We start from the raw sequence: 21,975 nt of genomic DNA on the forward strand, positions 1-21,975 counted from the left end.
TGTGGAGGCCACGCGCTAGTTGACTAGCTATAGAATAAAGTCTACTACTGTATTTTTCTTAATTATCATCATTTCATATTTATTATATATTTTTTTTCTAGAGAGAGAGAGAGCAGCATTAAGAAAAGAAACACTTCTCTTATCTAGATGCTTGATTAGTCTCGTAATTAATGACTTTGAACTTGACAAATTAGATGTTATAGGTCTACGACTACTATTTACTAACTTTCTTCTAGAATCACAATGAAGTATTATTAATAAAAGATCTCTAGTTTCTTTTTAGCTCCTTTTGTGCCAAGATTTTATGTGAGCAATCTACCTTTTTTTTGACTTCCTATCACCATTTTGTACTTTTTTTTGTGACCCCAATAGTCCCTATTGGCTATTTGGCGTATTGGTAGCTCATTCTCAAAGAAAGAGAAGGTTCGCATGTTGATAGATATAATATTAATGAGTGTGCAAAGGTACAACTAACACTCTTCTCCTATATTTCAAAAGGGTGGTCATGTAAACTTAGTTTTTCTAATGCTTAATCTACATAAATTTCTTCTACTCCACAAGAACTTTCCATCAAATTATAATGACTGTCTTAAAATATAGACATATGCTGGCATTGCTTACTAAATCCTCTTTGGCCACATTCTTTACAGGGGGAGAGAAAGAGAGAGTATCAAAAGGAGGAAGATAAGATGGTGTTTAATACTTCACTTGTTCAAGGTAGTTGGAGTTGGTGTTTGCACTAATTAATTGGTGGCAAACATCTATACTTATCTGCTAAACTTATGTTTTATACTTGATCAATGTATTAGTTGAGCAAAACAAGTCATTAAAATAAATAATTTGATTTGATAACTTGCCGTAAGTTTAACGTTGTTAAATAACGATAATTTTTTATATTTTATATTCAAACAATGCTCCTTATTTTTAAACTTAAAAATTAAATTAAATTTAAATAATTAATACAAAATTTAAATTCAGAACTTCTAATCGAATAACATATTAACTAGTTTCACATAAAACTCCTGAGATATTATTACAAAAGACATTCTTATTTTATTCGTTTGCTTGGAGGAGTCTTATTTGAGCCATTAGCTTTACAACTTAAAAGAAGTCTTTCCTTCCCATGTCATGACTCATGAACTCTATCTTGGAACATTCTTTTTATTTAATTTTAATTCTCAGCTTTGGAAGTTAGAAGAAGTCTTGGTTTCTCAAGTCACAGCTCACAACTCACAAGAAATTAATTAAAAAGGCAGTAGTTGAGTCATTGTTTACGTGTAGATTAATATATATAATCTAATTGCTATGAGGATTGAGGAATCCACGCGCCTTTGATTGATGTGATTGTGGAAACTTTGACTTGTTTCATATTAATTTCTCAAAAGATTTATTAAAAATATTCAATCAATTGTTTTTATTATAATGTTTATCATTCAACTACCGAGTCACGGAGTCTACCTCTTTAATATTATAATTATCTTCCCAATAATTAGATGCATGTTTGAAAATTTTTAAATTAATCTGATAATAAAAGTACGTGTATATGTGACCAACTTTTGGCGATTCATCCAAACATATTAATTCGTTTGGAAAAAAAATAAATCATGTTGACTAGAATCATATCACAAAACTAAAAATATATATATAATAAATAAATTATAATAGTTAAATATGTATACAAAAGAGTAACTATGATACGAAGTATGCTATAGTACATGTATATGTATACAATGGAATAACAAATAGCATCAAACATCACAAGCAAATTAATTCTACCAAAAGTAACAAAAAAAAGAAAAAGAAAAAGAAAAAGAAAAATGCTACATCCACCCACAACAAGATTCAATCAAGTATTCTTTCGCCTCCACTCCTCCAAAACAAGGAAGATGACTGCAAAACACCCAATGAAGATTCCATACATATAGCTCCATTCTTTCCCCTCTCTTGAAATATATAATCCATAGAAGATATTCCCAATTGCACATATGATCACAGCCCTTCCAACATAGTGATGGTACCAATTCCAATATATCCTCATCTTTGAATCTTTACTTGGCCTAGCAAGTAGTGCCAGAACCTGCACAAAATTTTAATTTAGCTTGCAAATTAGCTCAAAATAGTTCGAGTTTAGGAATTAATTCTAAGATTATGTACCTGTAGAGACCCAAAAACCAAGATGGCTAGACCAAGTGCCTTGTGAGCGCCGACCGAGCCCAAACTTGAGCCCTCGTCGTCGAGCCCAAACCCGACGATTAGGCCAATTACACCCAAAATGAAACCAATTCCTTGGACCAGGATGTGCGAGTACAACCAGAAAGAGTTGAACCGTTTAAGGAAGCGAGCCATCGCCATACCGATCGGCATTAGTATTCCCCACCCAATCAAGGCTAAAAGTCCATGCTTTCTTTTTGAGCTCAGTCCCGAGAGTGCGTCGTTACTTGTTGCTGCTGTCGTTGATGATCCTTCTCCTTTTTTCGTGTCATCGTCTTCGCCTTGTTTATTTTCTGATTCATGCTCCCTATTGTCACCATCATCGTCACCTTCACCGTCACCGTCACCTATTTATATCACAAAAATTATTATTATCATCATTATTGTTATTATAGTTATTTTTAAAAAGAATCGATCCTTACCACCATTGCTATTGCCACCCCCGCCGCCGCCGCCGCCACCACCATTTCCCGAGACATTAATAGTGCCGGACGCCATACTCCTATGCTGCGGCAAATAACTGCCGGACGACGGCAGCCCGCCGACGGCGTAGATCACGTTCCCCAAAGGCTGTCCGGTCAACTGGAATGCAAGAAACACTCGTGAACTCTGAGACACTATCAATGACTTGCCCTGGACTAGACTCAGGCTCCCTTGGTCTGGTGGGCAAGACTTCGAGCTCAACCCGCCGAGGTAGTACTGCTTGATAATCCCCGGCCCGGAGCTCGATATCCACCCGGCCATCGCGCTGCTCCCGACCATCCTCCCGTTCGGCGAGAACCCGATCGACACGTACGATCTGGTGTCCGGCGCCGACAGCACAAAGCTCCATTCATTTGTTCCTGTCTTTGCGTACTGCAACATCCCATTTTGGTGTTATCACAACTTGCTAGCTATTTTATCTACTTATTATATAACAGTATATATATATATATATATATATATATATATATATATGTATGATTATAGATGGAAAAATGAAGCAATTAATATATATGAGTACCCTAAGAATGAAATCTTCTGAGGTCCATGCAGAGAAGCAGCTGAGGCCAGTGGTGTTGAAAGGGATGAGATTGCTGACACTTAGCTTGGAAGAGCAAGAATCTGACTGAGAGCTGACACAGCAAGTGTAGCTAATCAGTAAGAAGAGAAAGAGAGACGTATAATGAGAAGGCCTCATCATCTCCATCACTTCTCCTTTGACACCTTCCAGCTGAGGTTATTGGAATATAAGGCTCTTATTGCAGCTGGGAGATGTTTAGAGATGGATACAAGAGATGATTTGAGAAACCATGGGCTTGCTTTGTGATGTCTATCTCTGTGACTAGGTGGAAGTCCATTTAAATAGGCAAGTTGTGTTGTGGGTGGATAGCTTCCATGTTAATTAAGTTGTTTAATTAACTAATTTGTTGTATTAGAATAGTTCATGTTTATTTAACTATTTGTGGACCCTAATGGTAGATAAAGTTTCCCACATCATGCATTAGGAAGTACAATGGAATATTTTAATAGGGGATGTACTACAACCATTGACATTGTGTACCTAAATGCGTCACTTATGGCTCAGTGTCTATTTTCAATACTGTTGAAGTCTTATGCAAGAAACACAAAGACCTTTTTGACAATGATCATAAGTTTGTAAACTAATCAAAATAATAGAATAATAAAAATAGTTAATTTTCTCAATATATATATAGATCAGACAATCGAATTAGATCTTTCACCGCCTAATATTTACCATCCGTTAGCCGATAATAATAAGGGTGACATTAAGCGAGTATTATAATCTAATTCTTTTTGGTTAATTTGCCCAGGTGGTCATGGTTAAGGTTAGGCTCCTAAGCTTAAAATAAAAATGGCATCTAAATCTTGATAGATCGTATTCATTAGCCCCTTTTGACAATTATATCAAAAGTTGAATTTAATTTAATGGCTAGCTAACACAAAAGGACTTCTTTATGTTTTTTAAATCATATGAATTGTATACTATATATATTTGCTGGTTAGGTTGCTATCTTTTTATTCGATTGCTTCCTGGCAAAGTTGCCTGGCTACATACATTCGTCCATCTGAATCGAATCACTCGGGATATTTAAGAAATGTGAATTGAAGACAATCATGAGCTCTTAAAGAACTTTTTTTATTTATTTAATTTTAGAAGGAGGTGACCAGAAACTTCCTAACTTTATAGATTATTCACTATATATTACTATTTGGTCGCGTGGTCTCCACGTATGTGTGTGTGTGTGTGTGTGTGTATATATATATATATATATATATACTCCAATCCTTTGTACCTAATCCGGTTCCTAATTCTCAAAGAGAGTTCTTCTCTGCAGACTGCAGTTGGTGTAGTTGCAACCTTGGATCGGCTACAAGATCCGATGAAATCTCTTCAAAATTTTTTAAGGAAATTTGTAAATAACACCCTCAAAATCTGAGACAACTCTGTTAGAAAGTGGGCATGACTGGAAAGAGGATTAATACATAGTAAACTTGGTAGGATATAAAGTTTTTTGGTAAAATTTTATCGTTTAGACTTTCAATTTTTATCATTAATTAAAATTTAGATGTCTTAAATCTGGTATTGGTGAGAAAACTATTATCATTTATCTCACTCTTCCTATGATCAATTTGCTTGCCCAAAGTTTATAAATTATACTGTTGAATTTTTTTGAAAGTTAGTTAGGAGGGCACATGGTGACTGACCGTTAGCCCAACTAGAAAGAAACACTTCCTTAACTAACAACACTACCTTGAATACTTGAGAAACAAATTCTTGCTCGATAGATTTCTCTTCTTCTTCCACTATGATGAGGTCTAATCTATCCTCGCCTTCCTCTTCTCCTCCAACACCACCATCTCCTCTTCCAGTAAGCATCGGACCGGGCAACCACAAGTACCCTTTCTCGCCGTCACCATCACCGTCGCCGCCCTTCTCCCCAACCGAGCAATCATCGCCAGAGACGTCACCGCTCTTGCGCGGGCGACCGTTGGGGAAGCTTAAAGAACCTTCCGCTTTTAACTTGGATAGACTTGTACAAGACTCTTGTCCACCGGGAAGATGGTGGCATCTCAAGATATGGTAACAAATTGCAAAGTCTTTGTGCCATTCAGAGAAAATGAGACTTAGGATAACATTAATTCATCATTTTAACAGTGAATTGATGAATATGCAGTTTGGAGTGGATGGTGCTGAGATGCTGTTGTTGTTGCTGCTCTTCATTGATGTAGAACTGATGCAAAATTGAATCTGCCAAAAGTTTGGATAAAGAAGTTCCTTTTGTTTTCTTTAACCTGACTTGGAAGAAAGAGAGAAGAGTTTAAAAACTCAATTTTGCAGGCATTGCTAATAATATACGAGAATGGTGTTTCTCCTTTTGCTCAACTTTTTCTATTTCTCATGCAGGCTTAGACTTGAAATTTCCTGACAAAGTTATCTGGGTTACTGTCATTAATTTGTTTTTTGACATTGTAAAGTTAGAATTTCTTTAAAAGAAAGGGAATTGTTTTACCTGAGATATGCGATAAATGAACAGGCGAAACAACTTCAGCATTTAACACCAACTAACTAGTAAGCTCCTGCCCCTAGTCTTAAAAAATTTCCAAGAGTTTACACAGTATGATGGATAAATAGGTGGCAGACAACCTTTTCGTTTCGTCGAAGATGCTAGAAATCCTGAGGGTCTTCAACCCATAACATAGAGTCTTCAAGGATCAACTGATATGATGAGATTTTGCAAGTTACCAGTGCTCTCTGAGAGCCTCTTCTTATTGATGTAAGAAAAATTATGGTCATATATTATCTGAAGGATCACAAAGAATGTGAAAGTTGAATCCAATGTGGAATTGTACAATTGGGATCACTTTCATCTCTCTCTTCTCACATGGCAGAAAAAGAGCAAAAGGATTTACTCATCAACTTCAAGGCCTGGTATGTACTCCAAACTAACATCAAAGATGACAGGGCTGTTTGCAGCTACTCTTGGCCTTCCTGGCGCCGAAGTGAGTCCTTTGGGGAATGCTAACTGTTCAGATTTAAATAGAAAAAAATAGACAAGAAAACAATAAGAAAGTTGTCAGGTCTCATGTCTTGGTAGCAGCTCATTTTCTGCGCATGGAAGTGTTGAAAGATCTCTGCAAGATTGCTCTGATTTTAACAGGAAGACAGAGGCATACTCCTTTCTTTGTTTCAAAATAACAAGATTAGACTACTTACAGATCCTGGTATATATAGCCGACGCTTTCCTCCTATCTTCATAGTCAAAATCCCTTCATCAAGTCCTTTAATCACCTGTTGTAGCCGCCAAATGAATAACATAAGAACTAAGAAGAGCACTAACACCAATAGCACATAAATCGATGAATGAGATGACTATAAATTTTCCAAGTTGATTTCCGGGTGATTGATAGAACAAGATCAGGTGGGATGATTAGATGCAACTTATACATCTTATGGTAGTTCGCTCCAGCAAGATTAGCAAGGCTTCAAAGGATAGCATAATTTGTCATGCCAACAGTCAAAAAAATGTTACTCTTGGACAAGTTCTTCAATGAACAATCAAGTCCAAAGGTACTCGCTAGTTTCAGGGTTTAGCTAAATATTTCAAAAACACATGTAACTGCTTTGCAACAACAGGCCCAATAGAGGTGACAAAAGAAGGTGCATCATTTGACTACTCTTCCTGCACATGAAACTCTAGTTATTAAGAAGCACAACACTGTCAATAGAAATATCTAACCGGATAAAAGATATTCTATGACATTACTCATCAATGCCAATTATAAGCTACATCAGCATAAATCTAGCATCAGATATGACATAAACAAATGGGCTTCATATTAAAGAGGTTTAAGTAAAATCAATGGCCTCAAAGTCAAAAAGTAATAAGATTTCAGAAGCAACTAATATGAGTTCAAATGAAGATGCATATAGATACCTGACCAGAACCAACACGGAAAATGTAGGGCAAGCCTTTCTCCAGTGAACTAGAAGACGATTAAATATAGTAAGAACCAAAAGGAAAAGTTGCTTAGAGAGACATGATTAGTCTGCAAATTGAACTATGGGGAAAAAACCAGAATAACTGCCATGGTGCAGTTTCCAAATTTAATGTCTCTACAGCAGTTAAAGTGTGTATAACCAATTTGTTCAGTCAAAATAATGTTATTAGTGTCACTTCAGTTCTTAACATAGCATTCATACATATATCACCAAGACTAAGAAAAGTCACCTGTCAAATATTTGGCCATTCTGTACCATGGCAACATAATTTGCAGCAACCTGTATAATAGAAAGCAAAAATTGATTCATCGTGGAGCAATCAGAAAAAAATAATTACGTATCAAAACTTGAAGGGGTCAGAAAGAAAATAGTGATGAACTATCCTTGTTAATACATGCTACAGAGAATTTCATTAGCATTAACTGCAGCGTCTTTAAAAGTGTAAATAAATAAACACAGAAAGTTCTAGAAACATAAGATGATGAGAAAAATAGTTGGTTTCAGAAGACATTGGTAGCTAGTTCCTTCAAAGACCCTAAGTAGCCAATATCAACATTATGTGTAGTAATTAGCACTAGCTTTCTGAATAGTTTGCACAAATCATCTCTATACCCAAAAAGGAGTACTACTTCAAACTTGAGTCAGAGTTGTTTATCATAGATTGTTGTGAATCCCAATCACTAGCGGTTGACAAATAATCACTTACATTGATGCATGCACGTTCATGCAAAGATAGATTTCAAAGTTTTGAGGTGAAGAGTGGATCACCTGAAAACCGGTAGGTGGACTTGGACCTTGACCAACTTGAATATCCTTATACTGCAAACCAGATTCTGTAGTTACCATAGGCACCTAAATGCAAAGGAGAAAAATGATGATCAACAACTCGTAATTTATTTTTTTTTTGAAAAAAAGGATTATCTGATACTCAAGATTGATATTGTGATAAGACTCACTGAAGGGTTGTTGTGGCCAAGATTAGCAGAGATGAGTCTAGCTGGATTGCATAAATGAATAATAAAGAAAGAAACAATAGTAACAGTGGACTAATACATCTAACCAGATTGCACTAAAGGAAACAGGAAATTGTCCATCGACCTAGCTTTAATCCATCTATCTCAACAGCTAACCTGAATATGAACCCCATGGCAACTTATTCTATATAATAAGATCAAACTCATAAATTTTCATAACATGCAGTAAGCATTTTTTGATACCATTTCCAAATTTACATCAGGACAAGTTAAGGTATAAAGTACTGTGAATTACTGATCGAGAATGTCTTAGATGTAAAGGCTATGTAATCTCACCATACATTTTCAAGCTCCTTTTCACAAGCATCATCACATAGTTTTGGCTTTTCCTCTGGAGGCAAGCCAGCTCCATTAGCATCAAAAACACTTGAGCCAAAGGCAGATATCCCAAATATCAATCCAAACATGCTCCTCCGAGTAGTTAGGCTGCCATAATTTGCACTTCCGGATTTGACTCCAGTCTCTGCAGCGAAGCAAGCTACTTCAAAATTTGGGAACTTATCTGTGTGATTGCTAGACCATGCTCTCTTGGTAAAGCTCAGTCCTACACAATGACAATCTTCTACAGCTTAGCTAAGAAGAAGATAACCAAGAGAAATCAAAAAGTAATTTAGCAACAGAATATATTAAAAGCCCTCATTAATAATAAACCAGAAGCACTCTTCTCCCTCTTTCCTTTAACCATTGATACAGTGAATATGATGAAGAATTGAAATGTGCGTACTCTAACTAGCAGAACTAATTACATTTTCCTCATATGCAAACAGCTAGTTTGGAAATTGTCATTGAAAAATGTTCTATCCATCTTAGTATAAGGTATAAAAATCCAGTAAAAATCATTCATGTGCCACTGACTGAAATATTACAGATATTGGAAGTAGTTGAGAAACAAGGCATCGAAGGAGAAACCAAAACAACATCTTCTTGAGAAGTAACAAAATAAGCCTCAAAGACATTGACTTTAACCCAATTCCAATGCGGCAACTGCCATACCATGGAAATACTAAAATACCCACATAAGAACATAACATATGACTCGTGATTTAGAAGTCTAAAGCATTACGGTCCGAGCCCAAATACCCACAAGAAAACTAGAAAGAGAGGGACGAAGTGATACCCGAGGGGAGAAGAATAGTCGAGAAAGACGCCATTTTTAGGGAGGATAACGTTCTGGAGGGGATAAATCAATGAGCCAATGGCCTAAAGGCTAAAGCGCGAGGTTCGACTAGCGAAGGGATTCGCTGCAAGGATGATGTAGGAATTTATCTCATAGCCTATAATAAGCTGCCACGCCGAAACTTCATGTTCATATCTTTCATTTTATTTTACATTTTTACATTTTTGTTTTCTCTATACATCTGGTCGGATCGGATAACCTGAGAAATCTCAAATATCATGCCCCATCCAATAACCCGAGAAATAGATTATTTTGGGCCGGACCAAGTTCGATCCACAAACCCAATTTAAAAGACCTAGGTCTAATCTATTCCTAACTATAATTGAGATTCAATGTGTATTGATCGAGCTATCTGATGTGTATAAACATATATTGATTGCTCATATTTGATGGCACAGATCACATCGATTCAAATCTTACAACTTCTACTTTTTCTTTTATGAGTGATTATACTTGTCGAATCGACACAATAAATGGCGGAGTTGATAGTTCTCTCTCTCTCTCTCTCGTTCATCTCCTTTTTAGTCCTTGATTGTAAAAGATGGATGTCTATGTTATTCTATACTAGCAAGCTCAACAATAGAGTTGTTCATGGTATTATCATCAGTCTAGCCATTTAAGATCAACTTTGTAAAGAATGGACTGAAAGATAAATTCTTGGAATTTTCACATTCTCCGGTTTAGAATTTTCTTCTCAAGTGGTCAAACGGTGGATTAAATTGTGGATGATTTGGTCAATGACCGTACGGGGTAGAAGTAGAATGGCTAGCCTTACCATTTCAACGTTCAAAACCTCTTGTCTCACGAGTCCCACAGTCGTTCATTCAAAACCTTACGATTTTGCCTCACTTAATCCCATTTTCTACGAAAGCTTAATTTGGACTCCAAAAGCCAACGGTGGACTGCATGCCATAAAGAATTTATCAAATTCTGGGTCGCTCTGCATAATTCCAGTGGCTTAGGAAGAAGAAGTTAATCAAACTTAATGGTCTTTATATATTTTAGTAGCTCCTCTTGTTGGTTAGCAAAAGCTTTGACAAAAATTGAACAATTAAGTTGTGCTGGAATATTGGAGTCAAAGGTCCTACAAGAGGAAGTTGCCATGAAGGCTTCCCCCAAGTCCTGGCCACCCTTTTGTCAATTCAAACTTTCAATACTTTGAATTTGTTAACTATTAATCCTTTTGTAACGGATCGAGTTCGTCTGAATCCAATCTAGTTAGACCCGATCCACATGTAAAGCAAGATGTTAGCTAGACCGAAAACTTATCGGGTTCAGGTCGAACGACGACCCGTTCCTATCCGATTCGTTTTGTTGCCTTGCAAGTCGACAAATTCTTTTGTTTTCGTACGTGTGTTTGACTTTATTGGATTGAAACCTTGACAAGTATTAAGTATACATACAACACCTCGTTTTCCTTCCCTTTGACCATTTCTACGTATCCAACTTGGTCAAAGGCACACACAGACCTTTGTAACCCCCTAGCTAGATTCACATGAGAGTGAGACTTTGTCCACCAACCACGCCAAAATACTTTCTATATATACCAGATAACAAATTATAAAGATCTCTACCTCTCTCTGTCCTCCTCCTTAAGACTTCAGACTTAGATCCATCCTCAAGCTACTCCAAGGAATTCAAGCGATCATGAGTTCTTCGACGAGTACTACCGGTGCTCTTCTGCTCGTCATCGTCGTCATCTTGGGTATAACATGCATGCAGCACGTAGAAGGTGCGAGACAGACACCTGAGTGTTTTCAAGGAGAGGGTTACCCGCAAGCATATCCGACCATGCAGGAGATTGCGAGGGCTACCGTCGAGACGTTGATGGCGAGGTTGCCGTCCGGCCCGAGCCCGAAAGGTCCCGGTCATTAGCCTGTGCTTAAAATGATATATATATATAGATATATACACACACATATAGATGTATGCATCTTTGCAGCAATATGCAAGGAAGAGAGAGAGAGAGAGAGAGAGATGAAATAGATGTCTCTGTTTATAATTGTAGATAATTCTTTTGTTACAAGTTACAAGTTGCGGTTGTGCTTTTGTACGTAGGATTCTTTTAACAATAAATTCTTTCTTTTTTTTTAATGTGTATTTTCTCTTCCTCTCTTTATTTTGATTTTTTTAGATGGTAATTTGCTTAATTTTGACTGCAAACACTGCCAATTATACCTTTTCCACCCCCAATAGAATTCTGTTTCAGTTGAATCCATATGTGCCACAGAGTATTACTCGTCACAAGTCGATAATGGGCCAGAAGCAAAAGAACAGAAATGAGATGCCAGAAAACAGTTTGTTCTGAGATTTACCAATCTCAGGTTATTTATTCAGTGAAGCAAAATATCCAAGACACATTAGCATGGCATATCAGACAAACCAATTTCAGCAAGATTAACCCAATAATAGCTACAAGGTCCCTCATAACATTTTCAGAGTTTACTTAATTTTTTTTTTGACAAAATGATGATATTTGAACCCGAGGGGCATTGCCATACTCCAAAATGGCCATTAGAAGAAAAAGCTTAATTGCGTAGAGAAATGATACAATAACTCTGATGATTTCAGAGGAAGAAGGAACTAAAGCATGTGTCTCAACTATCCAGTTCGCTAGGCTTCACCTTCTCTTTTAGGAATTGCCTGATGTGCTCTCGTTTCCAGTTATCAATCCTGTCAATTGATCAACTTTAGGTTAGTAAAGCTATGGGATAAAAGAGGGCTCTAGCTACATGCAATCAACAAATTAGACATGTAACTTCATCACATCAAACAAATGAGAACACCAGATTACAAGTGATAAGCTCCATTTCCTCTTTTCCCTGTTGGGTGGTAAATACCGCAACTTCTGATGTCACATTGAGCTTTATCATGCATGTTAACCTTCGAGTACAACAAGGAAGACCAAATTCCATTTACTTAAAACCTCTATCCCTATAAGCATATCCTTTCTTGACTTTGTATTTCTAGGGTTCAAGTTCGTATCAGAACAGAACTTTATAGAAGAAGCAACTTCAACATCTACTTCCTCAAGAAAGTCACCAGTTTTGACAGCATGAGAAATTTCAGTTTATATCAGCATGACTGCTAGTAATCCATCAATCAGAAAATGGAGGGGATAGGTATTTTTTCTTGCTCTTCTTCAAGGTTACCTATCCATCAATTATAAGACACTAGGGTACCTATCTTAAGCAAACCGAGCTGGCAAGCTATAGAGAACGCCATTTTGCTTAAGCAATAATTGGAAAATCCAACATATGGTAATGTAAAATTTAGATTAGCTGAATAGGCCAGTCACATGGACAATGCACTCTAAAGCCAGTAAATTTGAACTTATATGCCCAAGCTTCAAATGCTTGGTAACCAAATAATTCATGCTTACCTCTTCCATATATCCCCAGAGAGTGTGAATCTCCTCTAAAAGAGGCTAAATACAAGAGGTGCTATTACCAGGACTTGTGCTTACCAAAAAGTTTAGAAGCTTTAAAAATAAACAACTAGAAGAATAAGCATAAACAAACTGCAAGATCAATCAGAAATTCAGAATATGTTAGAAAATGCAAAAGCAGCAAAACCGTGCATTCAGTACTTCATCACTTTAAACATAAGAAAACTACATTTAAAGGAACTCATATAGCAGTGGTGATAATCTCAAATCTCAATTACAGTGGGAATAATAAATATGAATTACAAAAAAAGTTTAAAAGAAACATATAGATGAGTATGTAGTATATACTCTCATGCATGGAAATAGTCTTCCAAAAACCTAAAACTGAAGACACAATTTATGATGATTCTGTCTAAAACTATTTCAAAGCCATTAACTATCAGGTGAGAAAAATTATATAAACATAATTCATCATTCTCAAACTCGTTCAACTTAGCCTCCATCCTTTATGTCAAACTAGCCTGGGCTCACTCAAAAGGGAATATTAAAAGATAAAAATTATAATTCAGTTCTCTGAAAGCTTAAACTCTGGCATAAGTCTTTGCCAATACATTGCTGACTCGATCAAGTATAAAGTGGTAATCAATAGATCTGGGCATTTGATAGAGCTAGATACTAGAATATCAATACTATATTCAGCTGCTATAGTGCGGGAATATATTTGATAACAAAAACATGTTAGTACCTAGGTTCCGATAAAATATTAGATGAACATTTCAAACAAATCAAAGGGAGCACAAACCAAACCTTATTGTTTCCTTGGGATGATCCTCATTGTCTAGCATTATCAATTTTGGTGGAGAAGCATAAGCATACCGGACATCTAGGTAAGGAAATTCATTTTTATCTTCCTCAATAAATGCCACAATTTCAGGATAGAATACCATCTTTCTCATGCACAATTCCAGAATTGCACCAGAGTAGGCGACCTGCAATTGCAATAAAAGTTATTACTGACCAAATTCTCCAGTCAAATATACTATTATACACTAAACCTTGTAGTTTTCCAAAGGAAAGACAACATAATCTTTTCATAGCCCTATATATCAGACAGAGCTCGATTCATTGACTCGATATAGCATGACACTTATTAATTTTCATAGGCTGCATATACATAAAAATTCCAGCACAGGTCATCACATCAGTATAGAGACACAAATTCCAACACAAATTGTAAAATTACTTCCAACTGATTGGTGTCAATGAATGGTGCTAACGTGACAATCTGTTAGCACAGTGCACTCCACAACCAGCAGTGAGCAGAAGACAGTGGCATGCTAGCATTCAGTCCCACACTACATCTGCCATGGTATACTGTATGAGTTCAGGATTTTCTCATGGTTTTTATCTATTTTGCATCTTTTATTAATTAGACATACTCACTTTTCAACTACACTTTCTGAATCCGCATAGATCAAATAAGTCAATTTAGGCATACTAAGAAAAAAGTGAATAACATAATGCATCATTTTGTGTAATGGTCTAGCATCTCTTAAAACCTACTCCAAATACTCTAAAACTGAAAAAGAAGATATTTGTTATACAACTCAAATGACTGATCAGGTCTAGCACTTTCAAGAGAAAGGAAAGAATAAACAAAGGGAGACCAACATTTTATTACTAAGCTACTAACCATAACATGTAATTCCACCAACTGCGATATATTTTCTTACCAAAGACCTCATCGTTCTACAACAAGGCATCACTTTGTTGAATAGCTAGCAAGGATGAGTGGCCGAGATATTGAACATCTAAAAATGTATACGGCATATTTTAGTTTTTACCTTACTAATGGAGTCATCAGAATCTTCTGAGCAACACTTGCGACAATCTGATACAAGTTCTGCAGCCAAAAGGTAATCATCAAGCTTTTTTTTATGTGGACAAAATCATAAAACTCGAACTTTTAGACAATGTGTTAAGGTGAAAAAAAAAAAAAAAACGCGCGTAGCGCAGAAGGACTAAACGTATTCCTTCTACTCTTCAAAATTTACTGACTCGAAATGCTAACTTATCAAGCAAGATGTAAAAATTCACCATTTAACAACTGATCCAAGTCATTAGCACTAACATTTCTACCCAAAATATGATGTAATATGAACCTAACAATCTCCAATAAACACCACCTCTACACGTAACTAGAAAAATGTTAACGCTCTTAAACGATTCTTCCACCCGAAATGGAATCGAAAACTTCCGAATCAACCAAAAACTCGTCTTTGTGGAAGTAATAAACTAAATCCCAATAAAAAGTCACAAAATTAATCATCAACGTGAAAGCTACGGGATACCAGAGTCCAAGAAACACGAAAAAAAGTTAGATTAAGACGAGAACGCGGTACCTTCGTTCTTGACGTACTCGGCAAAGGTGCTGCAATCGGAGCATAGGGCGAGGCCGGTGAACCCTAGATCCTCGCACTCTTTGGCGCTGAGCCGATCGCCTAAGGTTAAGGAGAAACCACAGAGGAAGAGGAGGCATCGGAGAGCGACGGATCGATTCATCTCAACCCTCTCTTCTGTTCGCCTTATGCTAGTGTCTCCACCTCGCAGTAATGTTATTGAGGAATTTATTCTCTCACGAGTATTCCACTATTCCTGAATCCAGATAATCCGAGTTAGTCCAGATTACTCCCCTATCCGCACCTCTATCCAGATATCCAATATCCGCCTTATGCTACGTTTCATTTGGGGGTCAAATTGGAAAAGTGAAGAGGATATGAATCGCAATAAATATATAATTCAGGGTGCAAAATGATAACATCCTAATTTAATATTCACCTATTTCCTTGTCACTGCCTCAAATACTAGTAAATTTCAATAAAAAAAAAACAAATACTAGTAAATTCTAAATATGGGCTGGCCAGTGGGCCAAATTGCATATTTCATAGGCCTGGCCGCCTACATTTGCATGACTTGGGCCCTAAGCTTCTTCTGCTACATCTCTCTACTCTTTCCGGAATCAAATCACCGGACCCTTTTCTTCACCCTCTCTCCGATCGAAACCCTAGCCTAAACCTAGATCTGATATCCCTCGTAGATCTTAGAAGGAGATCATGGCGGTGAGTTCGTATCCATTGCTTGTTTGCTTTTCGATTACCGTTATTTTCTTTCATTTTATACTAATATTTGCTGTTTATGATAGCAGCAATCGCTAGATTTGTCTCTGGGCATGAAGGATTCGGCGAGCTCGGAGATCGGTTCTGAGAGGACTCTGTAATCTTCTGCCCTTCTATTTTCCTCTTTACTCTATTTTCGTTCATAGGTGTACAAGTATTCTTGATTTAGTAACAAAATTGAAGAGGTTTGAGGCTTTTTTTTTGCCCCTGTGAAGTTGTTGTTTCAGATAATGTCAATATTAGTTGGTGTTGTCGATATACTTTGTGATCGTTACTTGGATTGAGGTTTTGATTGATGTGCAATGTGTTCATAGAAATGGTACTTATACACTCCTCACTGAATGTCACCAACTATACTTTGTGATCGTTACTTGGATTGAGGTTTTGATTGATGTGCAAGGTGTTTATAGAAATGGTACTTATACACTCCTCACTGAATGTCACCAACTATACTTTGTGATCATTACTTGGATTGAGGTTTTGATTGATGTGCAAGGTGTTTATAGAAATGGTACTTATACACTCCTCGCTGAATGTTCTACATTGTACATTCCTGATATCCTGACAAGCCAGCCAATATACAAATATATCCGCTTGTGTGTTTATGCACATTAATGTTTCGTTTGATGCTATCTACTCTTCCTTTTTTCGTTTGATCTTTTGATTATTGAACAACTTTCGAAAATTAACAGGTACCCTTATGTGACTGGTACGTCAGTGATAGGGATGAAATATAAAGATGGCGTGATCATGGCTTCTGACTTGGGAGGTTAGTGTTCATAGAATATTCCTGATCCATATTTCTTTATTAAGAGTTCTTAATGCTCGATATCCATTAGGACAGTACTAAATCTTTAAGTGGGGAAATTCTTAAAGGTATTTTTGCAAGTTATAGGCTTTCTTCTGTCCTCTCTAAGACTCTAACATGCTCCTAGCAATTAGAACAATCTTATGGTCCATGTTAATTTGCCAAGACCTTAAGGGCTTTAGATTCCTATGTAATATGTATCTAAACCTTGAAGATGGAATTGAATTGATATAGATTTGTTGGGGTGTGAACATGGTGCAGGATTGGTTTACACAGGAAAGAATTGAAGGTTGAATAATAAAACTGAAAATAGGATGTTATAAAACTAACAGCAAATTGTGGCCGCAATATTATAGGAAGACTAATAGCATGATTCAATAGTCTATTTAACTTGTCATCTTCCTACTGCTAAGTCTTTTTTAATGATCATATGTCTATTAGTTTTTGGAAAATATGGGTTTAGGAGATATTGTCTCGTATAGGATAAGAACAGTGTAAATTATGGTAATTAATTTCTAAAATGAGTTAATACATTACAATTTGTTTATTAACATGTAGGAAACCTTTATGTGAAGAAACATATAGCTCCTTAGGCTCATTAAGATTTCCATTGGGCAGCAGGCAACTTTTCTCAACCTTATATCTAATTATTTAAATGTACATAATTAGCCCATTGGTTGTAAAGTGGCATGGATGTATCCAGTGGTTCTACCTTAACAATCTTCATTAAGTGTTAGCAACCGATCAATACCAAGCTATAAAGCAAAGGTGTAAGTGTTGGCAAATCTCTTAATGAGCAATACCAAGTTGTAAAGTAGAGTTGACCTGTGTTTCACTTTCAGGGCTGCTCCTCGATGATTTCTTTCCCGGTAGTAGTTAATGTAACTTTTGTTTTCTATAAAATTAGATTGTAGTCAATGAGGAACAAATTGTCTCTCGGAGGGCTTTGATTTGGTTACAAGTGACTGCTTCACCTCTATGACTTCTATTATAGAACCACTCAAGAGCACTCCATCTCATGTCTATCACCTGTTTTCATTGTTTTGAAAAGCAGTCACATAGATGGCATATTGGCATATATGGCCACATAGTAGGTGACTGTGTATGATCTGCCTGGCATATGTATTTGTGGCTCATGTGCGGTTATTATCCACCAGACATATGCATCAGTCTTTATAACGGTTCAACTGCATATAAGCCACATATGTGGACCGTATATGCATATGCACCTACATATGGACCGTGTATGCGGACTGCATACACATATGCACTCTCATATTGACCTTCAATGACAGCATAGTGACCGCCCAACATATGCATTATGCAGTATGACGGCACATAAGTCACATATGCGGGCAGCGTACGCATATGCACATACATGTTGACTGCATATGCAGACCGTATACGCATATACACTCACATATTGACTGATTATGACAGCATAGTGAATGCATATGCCTATGCCATAATATTGAGATATTTATAGCGCTTCAAAATAAATTTTTATTGGTTAATTTTGTTGGTGCAACTTATCATACTTGTAAATGTTTATTGAGTAAGTATACGATTAGAAAGTAGCATCCTTAGTGGATAGAATATTATGAAAACATGATTCTCCATATATTACTTATAACTTTCACGTATTTATTGGCTTATTATGCTAAATTATTTACTACGCTAGGTAAGTAAAAATTATATATAATTTATTTTTAATATTTATATTGCTAGACTGTATATATACTTGCACACCGCATAGGCACTATGTGGTCACATGACGACCCATATACCGTAAGCACTTTTCACAACATTCCTTGTTTTAACTTTCAAGACAAAAAGAACATTTCAACCTTTTGATGATCCACAATGATTGAAGATTTCCTTTTGTCCTATTTGCTCAATAATCTCCTCTGTTGCCGATGCACCTTAGATACCTCTTAGCATGGGTAGTGAAGTTGATCTTATATTCCATTATTCTTTATGGGGATCATTTGGTTGTGGGATAAGAAAAGATTGGATTGGATTAAAATGAGGATCTATCTTGGGATAAAGGAAATTTTTATCCTAATTTCTTGTTATGTATTTTATTGCAGAAACAAGAATAAGTGATGGGATAAAAATATATTATAAGATGGTGTTTGTCTGTGATAGTTGGAATAAATGATAAAAATGATCAAATTTATCAAATTCCCCTTTCTCTAATTTAATGTGAACAGATATTTGTTATTTGTTATTCTTTTTTTTGACAAAGATAGAATATATGTTTAAAAGTTAATATAAATTGCAATTTTATTTACAACTATTATATTGTCGGAATGTGATTATTTTTAGAATTTATAGACAAAAAATAACGTACTTAATTCACCATAATTTATATAATATATATATACCATCACAGATAGACATCCAATATCAAAACATTTTCATTGCAAATATTTTCTAATATTATATTATATTCACATTATAATTGAGTAATTTGGTAATTATATTATTGTCACATTATAATTGGTAATATATTCTAATATATCGTAGTCACTACGAATGTATATTATAGTCACATTGAAATTTGGTAATTTGAAAAGTTGGAATAAATGAGTGAGATATCCCAATTTTCTTAGCCCAGCTAAAAGCTATGATATAGATTTTTGGATAAACCCCCTTTTATTCCATTTTCTTATTCCAGTTCCATATCTCGCATTTGGAAAGGGTTTTGTAGAATAAAGGAGGGTTTATTCCCGATAAGTCCCCTTATTCCAACCAACCAAAGAGTCCCACAAGGGTGATAATCAAAAGCATACTTAAAAAAAAAAATCTTTATAATTTGAAAATTTCCAAAGGTTCCAATTTCTGTCTTCTCCAATTCATGCCTATTTGTACTTGTTTCTGATATCTGAAATTTAAATCAGAATATAGTTGTCCTTGCCATGAGAATTTTTCATAATGCTAGCCCCTGTTTAAGCTGTTTGACTGACTGAGAATTTGAGTATTTGTTTTTTTGGTCCTTTAGGAACTTCGAAAGTATCATGAACTTGGGACTAAAGGGGGTCACTTAAGATATATATCCTTTTCCGTCTGTATTTAGGAGCTTATTTACTCATATATTTTCTTTCCTGGTGTGTTCTGCAGGTTCATATGGATCTACCTTACGATACAAGAGCGTGGAGCGTATTAAAACTATTGGTAAACATTCTCTTCTTGGAGCGAGTGGAGAAATCAGCGACTTCCAAGAGATCTTGCGTTATCTTGATGAGCTAATGTAAGTACTTGAATGGGATCACTGTACAATCTTCAAAAATAACATGATTAAAACAATAACCTAGATCAGTATCCTTTGTTTTCCATTATTTTTCTGCTTATTAATCTTTTTTCTCCAGCCTTTATGATAATATGTGGGATGATGGGAACTCTTTGGGCCCTAAAGAAGTTCACAACTATCTGACCCGAGTCATGTACAATAGGCGTAATAAATTTAATCCTCTTTGGAACACTCTTGTTCTTGGTGGAGTGAAAAATGGGCAGAAGTATCTTGGCATGGTATTTACCAATTTCATAAATATGTATTCATTTACATGTTCACTGTTGTTATTCTTCTGAGCTAAACATGAGCACCGTATTGGTGCTGTCTCTATTTGACTTTACGCAGGTTAGCATGATTGGTACACATTTTGAGGACAATCATGTGGCCACTGGATTTGGCAATCATCTTGCTAGGCCAATACTCCGTGCTGAATGGCGTGAGGACCTGAGTTTTGAAGAGGCTGTTAAGCTGCTAGAGAAGTGCTTGTTAGTACTTCTATATCGTGACAGATCAGCTATTAATAAGTTTCAGGTATGAGTTTATTATGTGTATTTCGCTATCTGCTTTAATAATTCACTGATCTCCACATAGCACCCGCCACTCCGCAACTGGCAAATATTTTGCCTCTCTGAAGTAACTTTTCCATGTCATCATTAAATTAATTGATATTTAGACATCTGATTTGGTAAATTTGCCTTGTTCTTAAAGAATTCTTCATTTATTAGTTTCTTTTTTTTTTTCAGATGTGGTAGTTTTAGATTAGATGGTTTTCTCATCCTATGAATATACAATAGGCCTTAAAATGCGATTGCTTTATCTGCCTAACATAAGAACTCTGTACTTTAGGTGCTAGTGACTTGTTTTATCTTATTCCTAAATCTAGTGTGGCATCTATGAATAACTAAAACTCCATATTGGTTTTTATATATTTCTAGCATTGGAGTTTTTCATTTGGTAAAATTGATCATATAATTGACACTGAATGAGCCATTGGACTTGTTAAAGTTTACTTGTTCTAGCCTTTCCAGGATGTAAGTTTCTTTTAACAAATTAACATGCTCCTAGGTTGTCTAATGAAATATTATCAAGGGCACTGAGTTGCTAACCTTTGATGATTATTTTCGTGCTGCTGCATGGACAGTTTATTTACCTTTACTTTTTGTTATCAAATTTCGAACCTTTCTCCACTTTCATGTCCTTAGGATAATGATAGATGAGTTTGAATCACAGATTGCAAAGATTACAGAAGAAGGAGCAACTATCTACCAACCGTATTCCTTGAAGACTTTCTGGGGATTTTCTGCCTTCCAAAATCCAACAAAGGGTGCTGAAGGATCATGGTAGATGCTTGATGCTGTGTGAAATCTGCTAAACTCGAACTTTTAGGCGCTGCATAATGAACTCTGTTTAAATTGTTGTTTAGAAAACTATTCCAGCTCATGGAGACGCTGCACCATTTTTCTGTTATACAGGATTTTATATCGATCTGTCTCAACTTAAGATGAATACATGCAGCATTGCTTGGATTGCTTAATGTTATGCTTGCGACATCATAGTATTTTTATTATATGCAATTTATTAACTTTGTCACAATATTTCGTTTATCATTATCAGCGAAAGTTTTATCTACAGATGGGGTAGATTACTATCTTCTGGCAACTTTGGGAATTATCCGGATGCGAGTAGTTCTATTGATGATATTTCTTTGTTATCTACTGAGTTTAGGAATCGTGGGCCGTGGGGAGATCAACCAGTCATTTTTCCTTCAACCCTGCAATTATACTAGTACATAATTGACACAGAAAAAGAATTCCCCTCCAAAAGTGACAATTAGATGTAACATTCTTTATTTTCTTAACCCATTACCGATGTCAAAATTTG

The 21,975-nt window shown here is 35.9% G+C and overlaps 4 protein-coding genes and 1 long non-coding RNA gene across 5 annotated transcripts; 2 read left to right on the forward strand and 3 right to left on the reverse strand.

Annotated features, from left to right (window-relative positions):
• Window positions 1-1,846: 1,846 nt before the first annotated feature.
• Window positions 1,847-3,400, reverse strand: LOC140787657 (cytochrome b561 and DOMON domain-containing protein At3g07570-like). The gene is made up of 4 exons (XM_073136699.1): window positions 3,215-3,400; window positions 2,634-3,066; window positions 2,155-2,558; window positions 1,847-2,077 (listed from the first exon to the last, which is right to left on the reverse strand). The coding sequence occupies exons 1-4, from the start codon at window positions 3,398-3,400 to the stop codon at window positions 1,847-1,849; spliced, it is 1,254 nt and encodes a 417-aa protein (XP_072992800.1).
• Window positions 3,401-4,985: 1,585 nt separating this feature from the next.
• LOC140787122 (uncharacterized) lies at window positions 4,986-5,589 on the forward strand. Its single transcript, XR_012108754.1, has 2 exons — window positions 4,986-5,296; window positions 5,391-5,589. It is a non-coding gene; the product is annotated as an uncharacterized lncRNA (long non-coding RNA).
• Window positions 5,590-5,946: 357 nt separating this feature from the next.
• LOC140785573 (peptidyl-prolyl cis-trans isomerase FKBP16-3, chloroplastic) lies at window positions 5,947-9,465 on the reverse strand. Its single transcript, XM_073133472.1, has 7 exons — window positions 9,368-9,465; window positions 8,532-8,794; window positions 7,985-8,068; window positions 7,446-7,495; window positions 7,152-7,200; window positions 6,431-6,505; window positions 5,947-6,239 (listed from the first exon to the last, which is right to left on the reverse strand). Exons 1-7 carry the CDS (start codon window positions 9,399-9,401, stop codon window positions 6,123-6,125), a joined length of 672 nt encoding a protein of 223 aa, XP_072989573.1. The 5' UTR covers window positions 9,402-9,465; the 3' UTR covers window positions 5,947-6,122.
• A 2,247-nt stretch (window positions 9,466-11,712) lies between these two features.
• Window positions 11,713-15,467, reverse strand: LOC140787612 (uncharacterized). Its single transcript, XM_073136619.1, has 4 exons — window positions 15,218-15,467; window positions 14,660-14,718; window positions 13,623-13,804; window positions 11,713-12,100 (listed from the first exon to the last, which is right to left on the reverse strand). The coding sequence occupies exons 1-4, from the start codon at window positions 15,375-15,377 to the stop codon at window positions 12,025-12,027; spliced, it is 477 nt and encodes a 158-aa protein (XP_072992720.1). The 5' UTR covers window positions 15,378-15,467; the 3' UTR covers window positions 11,713-12,024.
• A 292-nt stretch (window positions 15,468-15,759) lies between these two features.
• LOC140786779 (proteasome subunit beta type-4) lies at window positions 15,760-21,687 on the forward strand. The gene is made up of 7 exons (XM_073135428.1): window positions 15,760-15,934; window positions 16,021-16,088; window positions 16,684-16,760; window positions 19,923-20,052; window positions 20,171-20,330; window positions 20,440-20,625; window positions 21,325-21,687. Exons 1-7 carry the CDS (start codon window positions 15,929-15,931, stop codon window positions 21,436-21,438), a joined length of 741 nt encoding a protein of 246 aa, XP_072991529.1. The 5' UTR covers window positions 15,760-15,928; the 3' UTR covers window positions 21,439-21,687.
• The last annotated feature ends 288 nt before the right edge of the window (window positions 21,688-21,975 follow it).

Source organism: Typha latifolia, chromosome 4 (assembly GCF_019914945.1).
Source record: "Typha latifolia isolate L0001 chromosome 4, TyphaL0001v2, whole genome shotgun sequence".
NCBI lineage: Eukaryota > Viridiplantae > Streptophyta > Magnoliopsida > Poales > Typhaceae > Typha > Typha latifolia.